The following is an 11,915-nucleotide window of genomic DNA, read 5'->3' on the forward strand; positions in this document are numbered from 1 at the left end:
CGTCCTGGCCGTGGTCAAGCGCCTTCCCCTCAGCACTCCGAGCTCGTAAACAAAAGGGTTTGCACCGTATTCCAACCAGGTAAAAAGGACAGCAGGTGAGTGAGGATTAGAAGGGGCTAAGCCTAGACGTGGACGTGACCACACAGCCGAGGGCTCCCCAGAGCCAGGCCAGCTGTTCTGCAAGCGTTAGGGCCTCCGTTGGGCCAGGGACCATGGTCGGTACTTACCAAGGTGTGTCAGAGGGAGGCTGGGCCCCGGAGGGACCAGGGTGCCACCAGCCCAGCTAGTGAGTGGGAGCAAGTTCACAGTCGGCCTGGTTTCCAACCTTTTACCCGGATTGGTGCGTGCGCCCTCCTGGTGAAATCCATTTGCACGGGGACCACTTATAGGAGACAAGCCACACACACACACTCACACAGACACACACAGACGCACACAGACACACACACACACTCACACACACACACAGACACTCGGGATCTGGGCCCCCTGGAAGGGCAAGTTCTCTCATGGAGAAGGTCCTCTGATGGCGCCCATCTCCCACAGCGCCCCCTACGGCAGCAAGCGGGGTATGGGCACCTTCATAGGGGGGGCTTGGAGGGTTCCCCTGCCGGGGCCAGGGCAGCCTCTGCATAGACTGTGGGTTGGGATCGTGACGAGGCTCCGGCGTGGGGTCCCATTTCCACGGGGAAGCCACACGGGGGAATCGTTGATGGCAACACACACATGCTGGCCAGCGGGAACCCACAGACACTGTGTCTGCTCCGGCGGCCTCCCCCCAAGATTCAAGGTCACCCTGGGGCTCAAGCAGGAGCCGGCGACCTCTGCCCACAAATGTGCGGGGACAGAGCACACCAGGGCGTGGCTCGTGTGGGAGCAGCCAGGCCCCGCCCACGGGAAATTCATCTCGTTTTCCAACCAACTGGGCCGCCTCACTTTCCCAGCTCTGCTCCGACGTACGTACACACACACGCGCGCGATAAAGGATTCAGTCCTCTCCTTGTTGGAACTGGAAAATGTCTTTAATTCGATCTACGCTTGGATAACACGGAGATGGCCAAGACCCCGCCCCCGCCCGACGGCGCCCGGGCTCAGGGTGAGCAGCTGCTACATAAATACCCACATGGCTCTTAGTCGCTTCTCCCAACAGTCAGGTAAAAAACGGTAACATGACGTGTGTGCGTACATATATGTATATATAGGGGTATGTATATAAAACCACGCCTTCTGCACCCGGCCCGAGGAACACGCCGCACGCCTGGCGCCTCTCACCCGACACTTGCAAACGCGGGACGCGCCATTGGAGGGTCTGTGGGTCGAGGAGGCGGTCCCCCAGGACGGGTGGCAATGAGGGACCAGGCCCCCCCGAAGAAATATGCCCACTCGGACTGCGTGTCCAGTATATGCATATATATATATGTGCGCGTATACGTTTGTGTGTGGGGGTGTGTGCGTGCGTGTGAGCCGGCGTGTAGTGTGTGCGTGTGTGCGTTTGCAAGGTAGAAAACACCAGTTTATTCCGTCCGTACTAAGCATGTTACATAAGTCGGGTTTGGTGACTGATAACACTTTTTTTCTTTTTTTAAAAAGGAACATCGAAGATATTCAAAAATTGCTACAGTACAAAAAAGTGTGTGTGTGTGTTTATATATTTATATACATCGATATTCCCCAGAAACAGCGACTTTCCGGAAGGGATGCCCAGCCCTGCTTCCCGTGAGATGCCCACGCGGGTGCGCGTGGCTCGGCGGTTCACCAGGTCCCTCGGGTCCTGCATGGCACATAACGGTATTGTTGGCACAGTCAGAAGCGTGGACAGCGCCCGCCTCCTCGGGGGCGTCCGCCTCTGCGCTGGGCCTGCTGCCTCGGCCTCCGGTCCGTCTGGCGTTCTCCCCTCGTCCTCTGGTGCTGGGGGAGGGCAGCCCCGTAGGCGCGAGCTTCTCTATAAAAATATATTTGGCCTCTAGCGTCCTGCTCCGAGTCCCCGCCGGCACACGGCAGTGGGAGTGCGGCGAGCCTCCCTCACATAGTGTAGTTTTAGGTTTGTAAGTGTAGTTGAGTTTTTTACAGGTTCACCCACGGGATCCTGTGTGGAAAGAAAACAAGAAGCGATTACATGGCAGCGGGCGGAGGGCAGGGGGAGTCCTCGCAGACGCCCTGGGCCGCGGCGACCCAGCCCCGACCCTGTGCTTCCCGGCTGACGGCCACCCAGTGTCCTCAGGACAGGACGGTGCCCCGCGGCCCCGGACACACCCGGGAACCCCAGGCAGGAAGTGGGCACGGGCCCACGTTCACGGGAAGCGGCGGACAAGCCGGTTCAGCTCCCAGCCAGGAGGGGCAGGGCTCCTCAGAGGCGTCACAGAGCGCCCGCCCCCACCCCGGGCCGGGCTGCTTCCCGCCGAGCTCCACCGGCCGCTGGCCCCTGGTCCTGGGCTCTCGCGTAGAGAATGTTGTTCCTTGGACGGACAGAAGCTGCCGGCCTTCTGGTGTTTGGGGAACAGAGCGGCCAGGCTCAGGTGCGTTCCCGTTTCTGATTAGTTCGGGCTCCAGTGGTTTTGAAAGTAATAACCCCAAGATGGGTCTCCCCTGGGCTCTGGCCGGGGGCCTCCGTCACGTCTCGGGCTCCATCTGGGAGGGGGCGGCCTCGGCGAATGGAAAGGTCTGGGCGCTGAAGTTGACTTGTATGAAAAGTGACAGGAAATGAGTCCAAGAGCCACCCCGGGCGTGTGTCTGAGGCCGCCGTCCTGGGAGCAGGGAAGGCCGCGGCATCCTTGCGTCCTGCCCGGCACACGGACGAGCTGGGCCGTGGGGGAGCCGCTCTGTGGGCTCATTTCTGAGGCCGAACCCGGGGACATGGCGACGCTGCCCGGGCTGGGGGCCCGTGTCCACCTCTGGTGCATCGCCGACCACCCGCCTACAGGAGGCGCACTTAGCCACGCCTGGGTCCCCGACGTGCGAGTGAGTTCACGGGAGCAGACAGAGGGGTGGTGACAAGCTGTCCATCGTCATTAAAAATGTATTTGCAGAGGCTCCGCTGCGAGGCCCGTAGACAAACACCTCCGCTGGCTCTCAGGCCCTGATTAATCGCTTTCCCATTAATTGCTATTTATTTAAGGGGTAACCGGCACCCCAGTAAATCTGAGCCATCTTCCCGGTGAACCCTGTCCGAGGCTTGTGTCCAGGCATTCATTACGAGAATCGGCTGATAAACGGCTCCCGACACCCGGCCCGGAATCCTAAGCGTCCATCAGGGCCTCGTCCGCGGGGACGGGAGGTGGCCGCGCTCCCCCCGGCCCTCGTCTGCGGGGACGGGAGGTGGCTGGACAGAGCGCTGCTTTGTGCCGCTGGCTGGAGGCCGAGCGGGGCTGGCGCCCTGCAAGTCCTGGGGCACTTCTCGCCTCACCTACCTGCATCCACAGCGAGCGAGGGGAGGTATCCGGACAGGGGGTCCCCTCCTGTAAACCGGGGTGCTCCCGAAATAGCTCCTCGGGCACCGGAGAGTGGGGTCCAGACACCTTGCCGCCTGGGGGTGATCTGCCCCTCCCCCTACCGCCTGACTGACCCCAGCAAGTCACGTAACCTCGAGCCTCACTTTCCCCGTCTAGAAGGGGACGCTGGGAGAACGCAGTGAGTTCGCAGACGGAAAGAGCGCTCCCATGAGCTGCCATTCAAACGCCCGTGTTAGGGAACTGTCCCCATGGGGGCGCTACCTGCAGCCAAAGGTGCGCATGCCCAGGTGTGTGAGCTGCAGCCCTGGGCGCGTGGGTCCTGTGTGCACGGGGCCAGCCTCCCGGCTCAGAGTCTTATGCTCTTGTTGCATTTGAAAACCTTTAAAAATCCCTGCAGAGATGCTGGCCCTGGCGGGCGGCCCGTGGAGGCGGTTCTGGGACAGACAGGACCCTCTGTTCGTGAGCGAGGCCCCGCGGCAGGTCTGGCTGCAGCCACGGGAGCTCCTCGGGGCCCTGGCCCCGGAGGCAGACAAAGGTGCCGGCGTCCGAGGGCTGGGCCACGCCGTGCCCATCCGGCCTTGAACCCGGGGACAGAACACATCCTGCCCACGTGCGCCCGGGCTCAGCCAAAGCTTCGAGGGGGAGGCTCGCTCTCCGTGCTAATCTAATTACACTTCCATGCCCGTTGGCTGAACATCGCGCTGAGCAGGTCATGCTGGCGTCAGGACAGGGAGCGAGGGCTGGGATTTAATTTGGAGCAAACACGCTATTCATTAGGACGGGCCTCGGGACAGAGCGATCCGGCCGGGCTGCTGAGAGCTGCCGGCTCCTCGGGCCCCAGCTGAAGGCCACCAGCCCCGTCCCCGAGGGTCCCCCAGGGTCCCCGAGGGCCCGGGGAGCACCTCTCTGCCAGGGGCCTGCACCCCCTGACAATGGCTCTGCCCCGTCCGTCCCCACACCAGAAGGTGAGCAGAGAGAGGAAAACATCCTCAAATCTCCTCCACCGCCCAGGGCAGCAGGGGCCTGCTTGCGGGAGGACCTGCCGTCGCCTTTAGAAGGAACATCTGGAGGGAAGGCTGCTCCCTGAGGATGAGCAAAACGGGGGCCCTCAGGACACCGTCCCCAAAGGGAAACAGACTCAAAAAGCCGGCGCCCAGGGCTGTGCCGTGACTGCGCTGGTGGGACCCTCGGGCTCGGGGCGGAGCGCTCTCCCACCGCCGTGGGGGGACCCAGCCCGGAAGGAACCGATTTCCCACCCGCATTAGCGTTAATCTCACCGAGAGCAAAGCGAACGCTCCCGCCAGGCTGGCGAGGGAATCCCCCGTCGGCTGCCAGTGCCCGGCTCCAATTAGCAGCCGCCTCAACGCTTCCCTTTCTCTCTCTGCCCTCTTCCTCCTGGTCTCATTTCTGTATCTCGAAGTTGGGTTGTAATTGTGCTCTGCGCCCTCCCCAGGTAGGGACGTGCAATGGATGGCGGTGCCCGCCTGCTTAGCTACTGCCCTCACGGCTGCCCGTCCAGGGATCGGGCGCCAGCGCTGATGTCCCCACCCCTGCAGGCCGGGCCGCGGTGGCCTCCGTGGGCGGGAGGACAGGGACAGAAACAGCTCCGGTGCGGGGTCAGGGTGCCTGAGTCACCGTCCCCCCCCCCCCACACACACACTGGGATGTGGGGAGCTTCTCACACGGGCGGCGGGGAGCCCACAGCCCAGCCCTGCAGGCGGCGCAGAAAGGTCACGCACCGCAGTTCCGCCCAGGGTGACCCCGGCGGGAGGAGCCCCCAGAGCGAGGACGGGTGGGGAGGGAGAGGCAGAGGGAGAAAAGCCTCACGTTCCGCATAAGGGGGACCTACCGTGACACAGACACACGGCGTCCGCCCTGCCCCCAGGAGGTAAAAAAGGCTTCGCCAGTCAGCAGGAGATCTCGAACCACTTCTCAGACACGAAGGCCACGGGGATGAGGTGCCGATCCGAAGAGGAGGGTCTGCGGTGACAGAAAGGCACGGCTTGCACGGCTAGTCCAGGCCCACAGGCCCAGCGGGCCTGCCTCCTGTGGCTGACGCCCCTTCCACCCCGGACGGCCTTGGAGGGCCCAGGGCCTGGGGACAGTCCCGGGAGCGCTGTGGCGGCGAGGCGGGAGGCTCAGGCTTCCAGACGAAGCTGCCACTTCCCGGGCCAGCGAGGGCCAGCGGAGCTTCACCTTCCGCCGAAAAGCAAGTACCTTTCCAGCCACGGCTCCCTCACCAGGGCGCGAGCATGCCCACCGTGCCACCCTGCCCGTGGACACCCTGCCCGTGGACACCCCGCCCGTGGACACCCCGCCCGTGGACACCCTGCCCGTGGACATCCCGCCGGTGGACACCCTGCCCGTGGACACCCCGCCCGTGGACACCCTGCCCGTGGACACCCCGCCGGTGGGCACCCTGCCCGTGGACACCCTGCCTGTGCCACCCTGCCCGTGGACACCCTGCCCGTGGACACCCTGCCTGTGCCACCCTGCCCGTGGACACCCTGCCTGTGCCACCCTGCCTGACACAGGGGCAGAGCGGGGGACCAAGTGAAACAGGACCTATCACCAGCCCCCGTCCGCCCCCGAGGCTGGGGCGCTGGCTGGCAGGGTTCCTGTCCAAAGAGGCGGCGCAGTCAGTGAAATGGCGTGAAAATCCTTCCGCCAAGTCCCGGGAGCGGCCCTCCGCAGCTGGGGGTGGCCCCGAGCTTCCCAGTGTCCTCGAGTGAAACAGGTGGTGATGGGAAGGTCAGTCCTGAGGCCTCTCCTCTGGGAAAGGGGCGTCCCACACACAATGTGGACGCGCAACGCGGAGCAGCCGCTGGTTCCCGGAGGGACAGGCTGCGTCAGCCACGGGCCCTCCAGCTGAAGTCACCCCACCTCCCCACCTGGTTCTGGGGTGCCTTGGGCAGGGTCTCCAGCTGCCGTCCCGCACTGACAGGGACCCCCAAATCCACCTGCCTTCCTACCCACTTCCTCCCCAAATTAAGCTGGTGAAGAATTTTTTTTTAATTTTTAAAATGAGGCCTGAGTGTGCGCCTGCTTTTAGAAAGGAGCTTATTGATGGTTTAATGTAATTCCGGACGCACTGGCCGCTGACTCAGGTGCTGGAGGGCGCCCAGTGTGCGTCAGGGCTGTGCGCGCTCAGGGATCGCTCCTGGTTAATAAGAACATGGCTGGAGTCCGGCTGGGATTCCATGGTTTTGCTCGATGCTCTGCGGACACTTTATGGATGCGGGTCAGAGACACTGATGGGGGGACCCATCGGGAAGGCTGGCCCTGAGGGCTACAAAGCTGGCTTGGAGCTGGGGGGGGGGGGGGGGCAGTGACGCCTGCCCCGGGACACAGAGGCGAGAAGGGGCACCGAGAGGGCAAGACATTCGCCACTGCCCAGTGCAGGTCGGGCGGCTTCTGGTGGCAGCTGCGGCCTCTCTCTGGGTGGGGGAAGGCCCTTGCGTTTGCTCGGACCCTCAGACCCAGGTGAAGGTACCTCACCCCCCCGCCCCGGGCCCGGTCCGCAGCCCTGCGACCACACTGTGCGCCCCCCGCGACCACACTGTGCGCCCCCCGCGACCACACTGTGCGCCCCCCCGCGACCACACTGTGTGCCCCCAGTGACCACACTGTGCGCCCTCCCGCGACCACACTGTGCGCCAGGGGCCCGCAGCAGCAGGCGGCCCGCGGAGCTCACCGGTTCCCATTGAATGTGGACTTGTACTCGCCCACGGAGCGCAGCGTCTCGTCGGCGTAGGCGGGCACGGCGGCGCGCACGCACTCGTGGGAGCACTGCAGGCCCTCGCTGTAGGCCGTGAAGATGTCCAGGCTGCTGGGCACGCGCGCCGGCGGGAAGTCCGTCAGGTTCTGGCAGCTCTCCTCCTGCTGGTCCATCTTCCGCGGGCGGCCGTTCCTGCGGGGGTGCCCGCTCTGCGCGCAGCTGGGGGCGGACGTGGGGTGTGGGCCAGGCGGACACAGAGCCACTCCGGCCCCCAGCCACCCACCTTGGACCCCATCACTGCTAAACGGTGACTCCCAGCCTCCGGGAGGTCAACCGCAATCCAGCCATCAGCACTTTTTAACAATAAAATTTGAATTTTGAATGTGTCCCATATCGCTCTAGCCGGTCTGGCTCAGTAGGTAGAGCGTCTGCCTATGGACTGAAGGGTCCCCGGTTCGATTCTGGTCAAGGGCACCTGCCTGGGTTGTGGGCTCAATCCCCAGTGGGGGGCGGGCAGGAGGCAGCCGGTCCATGATTCTCTCTCGCCATTGATGTTTCTCTCTCTCCCTTCCTCTCTGACATCAATAAAAACATATTTTTTAAAAATGTGTCGATTTTGCAGGGAGGGCTAGGAGGTGAGGGTTGAGCTGTCTTATCCCAGAGCTGAGTCCTTGTTTGGCCAAAGAAGGTCAGCTGACCGTGGTGCTGACTCAGTTTCCCCAGGAACGCCGCGACGAGATGGAAATGGCGGGTCCTCACGGGGAAACCTTGGTGCTCATCCGGGCCTGGTCACGTGTTTCGGAAGGGACTACATCCTTCTCTTTGGGGACAAGTGGGGCGTCGGCCCCCCCGCCATGCCCACGAGGTGGGAATAAGACTGAACCGTCCTTCGCTGCGACCGGGTCTGTGGCGGAAACTGTCCTTCCTGCCCAGGAGGCCCGCCTCGGTTCCCATTCCTCCGGACCACGGAAGCTGCCAGATGCCACCCGAAACGAACACAGGAACCCAACCCTGTGGGCCGAGGGATCTGGGGAAGTGACAGTCAGACCCATCCCTGTCCCTGGATGTCCCTCTGGCGGGCTCACCAGCAGGATGGGTGGAACTTCCATTCCCATGGAGGAGGGTGGCAAGGAGGGAATTTGGGGAGCCCCACTTTGGGGGACCTCAGTGGGGCACCAGTTCCCTTCCCCTCTCCTCCCCTCTACGCTCAGCGCTGACGCCCAATGAGGGGCTGCAAGGGGGTCGTGGGCCCACACCCCTGAGTCAGGTGTTCCCCTGCCCGGCTCCCCTGGGAGAGGCCTCCTGCCTGCTGGCCTGGAAACCCCCCCCCCCGGCCCCCAAGGTCACAGAACCCACTCATCCCTCTGGGTCGTCTTCCCTGAGGCTTTGTGAGGGTTCGCTGCAAACCCAAGCGTGTGGGCAAACCAAGAGGAAGCTTGGCGGCCTGTCCCCCAGCGGGTCACAATCCGCTGTCCCCTGGGGGGAGGGTCATCCTTCATCAGGTCAGCGGGACTGGGGGGCCAGGCACCCGTGTGGCCCGCCCCTGCCCAGGGTGCCGCTGGAAGCTGAGTGCTGGCCTCGTCCTCTGCCCCAGGAAATGCTCTGGGTCCCAGGCTCACTGGCCGTGGCGGGGCTGGGGAGTGGGGGACAGTGCCCAGGCCTCATTGGCCTGTGAGATCCTTTACAGCCCTATGCCTGCCCAGCCGCCTTCGCTGACCCCCCTGTGCCCCCCTGTCCGCCTTCGCTGACCCCCCTGTGCCCCCGTCCGCCTTCGCTGACCCCCCTGTGCCCCCCTGTCCGCCTTCGCTGACCCCCCTGTGCCCCTGTCCGCCTTCGCTGACCCTCTGTGCCCCCGTCCGCCTTCGCTGACCCTCTGTGCCCCTGTCCGCCTTCGCTGACCCCCCTGTGCCCCTGTCCGCCTTCGCTGACCCCCTGTGCCCCTGTCCGCCTTCGCTGACCCCCCTGTGCCCCTGTCCGCCTTCGCTGACCCTCTGTGCCCCTGTCCGCCTTCGCTGACCCCCCTGTGCCCCTGTCCGCCTTCGCTGACCCCCCTGTGCCCCCCTGTCCGCCTTCGCTGACCCTCTGTGCCCCTGTCCGCCTTCGCTGACCCCCCTGTGCCCCTGTCCGCCTTCGCTGACCCTCTGTGCCCCTGTCCGCCTTCGCTGACCCCCCTGTGCCCCTGTCCGCCTTCGCTGACCCTCCTGTGCCCCCCTGTCCGCCTTCGCTGACCCCCCTGTGCCCCTGTCCGCCTTCGCTGACCCTCCTGTGCCCCCCTGTCCGCCTTCGCTGACCCCCCTGTGCCCCTGTCCGCCTTCGCTGACCCCCCTGTGCCCCTGTCCGCCTTCGCTGACCCCCCTGGGCCCCTGTCCGCCTTCGCTGACCCCCCTGTGCCCCTGTCCGCCTTCGCTGACCCCCCTGTGCCCCTGTCCGCCTTCGCTGACCCTCTGTGCCCCTGTCCGCCTTCGCTGACCCTCTGTGCCCCTGTCCGCCTTCGCTGACCCCCCTGTGCCCCTGTCCGCCTTCGCTGACCCCCCTGTGCCCCTGTCCGCCTTCGCTGACCCTCCTGTGCCCCCCTGTCCGCCTTCGCTGACCCCCCTGTGCCCCTGTCCGCCTTCGCTGACCCTCCTGTGCCCCCCTGTCCGCCTTCGCTGACCCCCCTGTGCCCCTGTCCGCCTTCGCTGACCCCCCTGTGCCCCTGTCCGCCTTCGCTGACCCCCCTGTGCCCCCCTGTCCGCCTTCGCTGACCCCCCTGTGCCCCCCTGTCCGCCTTCGCTGACCCCCCTGTGCCCCTGTCTGCCTTCGCTGACCCCCCTGTGCCCCCCTGTCCGCCTTCGCTGACCCCCCTGTGCTCCCCTGTCCGCCTTCGCTGACCCCCCTGTGCCCCCCTGTCCGCCTTTACTGACCTGAAAACCAGTTTTCTAGCAACTTTCGCGTGTGGATGCCCGGCCGCGCCCACCCACAGCCCTGCCAGCTCTGCGGGCAGCGGGGGAGCATTTGGGCGAATTACTCTGCGAGGGAGGCTGAGCTTTGATGCCGGAAGGAGCCACGTTTGCTGCAGGAGTGGCTGCAGGCAGACAGGGGTCACCCAGCAGCTCCCGCTTTTCCCAGGGGGTAGCAGGTGTGAGTACACGGCGAGGCCAACCTCAAAATAGGCCAATTTCCAGGAGGAAATAGGCAGAGACAGGCCGCCAGGAGCACAGCAGTCACCTGACTCACAGACGCGGGCGGCTCATGGAGGCAGGAAGCGGGGAGGAGGCTGGGCCGGCACCGGGCGCCGGGGCCAGCTGGGCCAGTGAGGCCGGGGGCCAGCGAGGGCCAGCGCAGCCTCTGCCAGGCTGACACTGGGAAATGAAGAAAAAGGCTTGGGGCCCAGGTGGTGGGACTCAGTGGTTGAGCATCTACCCATAAACCAAGAAGTCACGGGTCCGATTCCCAGCCAGGGCACGTGCCTGGGTTGCAGGCACGATCCCCAGCAGGGGGCGTGCAGGAGGCAGCTGATCGATGACATTCCTCTTGTATTGATGCTTCTCTCTTATCAATGTTTCTATCTTTCTATCCCTCTCCTCCCCTCTCTCTCTAAAAATCCTCTCTAAAAATCAATAAAAACATATACTTAAAAAAAAGAAAAAGAAAAAGGGATGCACCCCAGGGGGCAACCCAAAGGCACTTGGCTCCGGGAAAAGGGGTGCAGAGAGGGTACGCCTGCTGCCTGAGTCAGGACGCCAGCTCAGCCAGCCTGCGGGATGGGGGCTGCCGGACGAGGGGCTGTGCTCTGGGGGGCCCGGGCCTGGCACAGAGAAACAGTCCCCCGGGCTGTGCCTGCTGCCAGGTTGAGAAGTAGGACCCTTTTGTGTGCACGCCCCCCCCGGGGACCCCCGCAGCCTCCATTTCCAGACGAGAAGGGCCGGGACCCTTACCAGTTTTTTAAGACAAGAGTTGTGATCAGAGCAGCTATGACCATGATGAGGGAGACGGTGATGGTGACAATCTGATGGACAGCCAGACCTGGAAACAGAGCGGGAGGGAGATGTGAGACGGGGTCATGTGATGAAGGCGTCCAGGCAGGGGCACCTGAGCCTGTCCTGTCAGCCTGGCTACCAGCGCCGGGTCCTGTCGGTGAGCAGCCTGCACGTGTCTGCGAGGGGCCGCAGGGGATGCTGCGTGGGGGCCGCACAGGCCCGTAGGCCCCTCCTTCACACACCAGGTGCCGGCAGGTGCTGTGGGCGCCAGGGCTGCCCTCGCCCGGAGTCCAGGGAGGGGAGCCCCAGCCCTGGTCTCTCTCGTCCCTGGAGCCCTTTCAGTCCCCAGGCGGTGACCTGGCCCGTGGGCAGCTGGTCCCTGGCACCTGCAGGGCCCTCACCTGGAGCAGTGGAGTCCTGGCCGGAGGTTTGCCCAGAACCTGTCACCCTCCTCTCCCCTCCCGCCCCGGAGAAGTCCTGCTCTTGGACATGGAGCAGCAGGCGGCTGCCTGCACGTGGGGCGGACTCGCCTGACCCAGGAGGGGCCGGGAAGGCGCAGGACTGAGTGGGAAGTTGGGAGACAGCGTGCAGCTCGGGGAACGCTGGGTCCTTGGGACGCGGCTCCCATGTTACTCCAACAAGTGCACTGCCTGTCGAGTGTCAGGGAACGAGAGGTCCCGGGGGGCTCTGTGGTCGCCCTGCTGTGTGTGCAGGGGGGAGGGGGGCGGGGGGAGCAGGACGGGGACAAAAGGGCTCCAGAACCAGGGCAGCCAGAGCCCCGGCCAAGAG

The 11,915-nt window shown here is 64.6% G+C and overlaps 1 protein-coding gene across 2 annotated transcripts in view; it reads right to left on the reverse strand.

Annotated features, from left to right (window-relative positions):
• Window positions 1-1,013: 1,013 nt before the first annotated feature.
• Window positions 1,014-11,915, reverse strand: part of AJAP1 (adherens junctions associated protein 1) — a 77,174-nt gene continuing 66,272 nt past the window's right edge. For both annotated transcript variants that reach the window (XM_070403110.1, XM_070403109.1), the window contains exons 3-6: window positions 11,085-11,172; window positions 7,144-7,386; window positions 5,299-5,429; window positions 1,014-2,086 (exon numbers count right to left, since the gene is read on the reverse strand). In XM_070403110.1, coding sequence (XP_070259211.1) covers window positions 5,357-5,429; window positions 7,144-7,386; window positions 11,085-11,172 — 404 coding nt within the window. In that variant the 3' untranslated portion in view covers window positions 1,014-2,086; window positions 5,299-5,356. The remainder of the gene's footprint in view (window positions 2,087-5,298; window positions 5,430-7,143; window positions 7,387-11,084; window positions 11,173-11,915) is intronic.

This window comes from Myotis yumanensis, unplaced genomic scaffold (genome assembly GCF_028538775.1).
Source record: "Myotis yumanensis isolate MYYU_CA2020_CCGP unplaced genomic scaffold, mMyoYum1.0.hap1 SCAF_2, whole genome shotgun sequence".
In the NCBI taxonomy this organism is placed as follows: Eukaryota; Metazoa; Chordata; class Mammalia; order Chiroptera; family Vespertilionidae; genus Myotis; species Myotis yumanensis.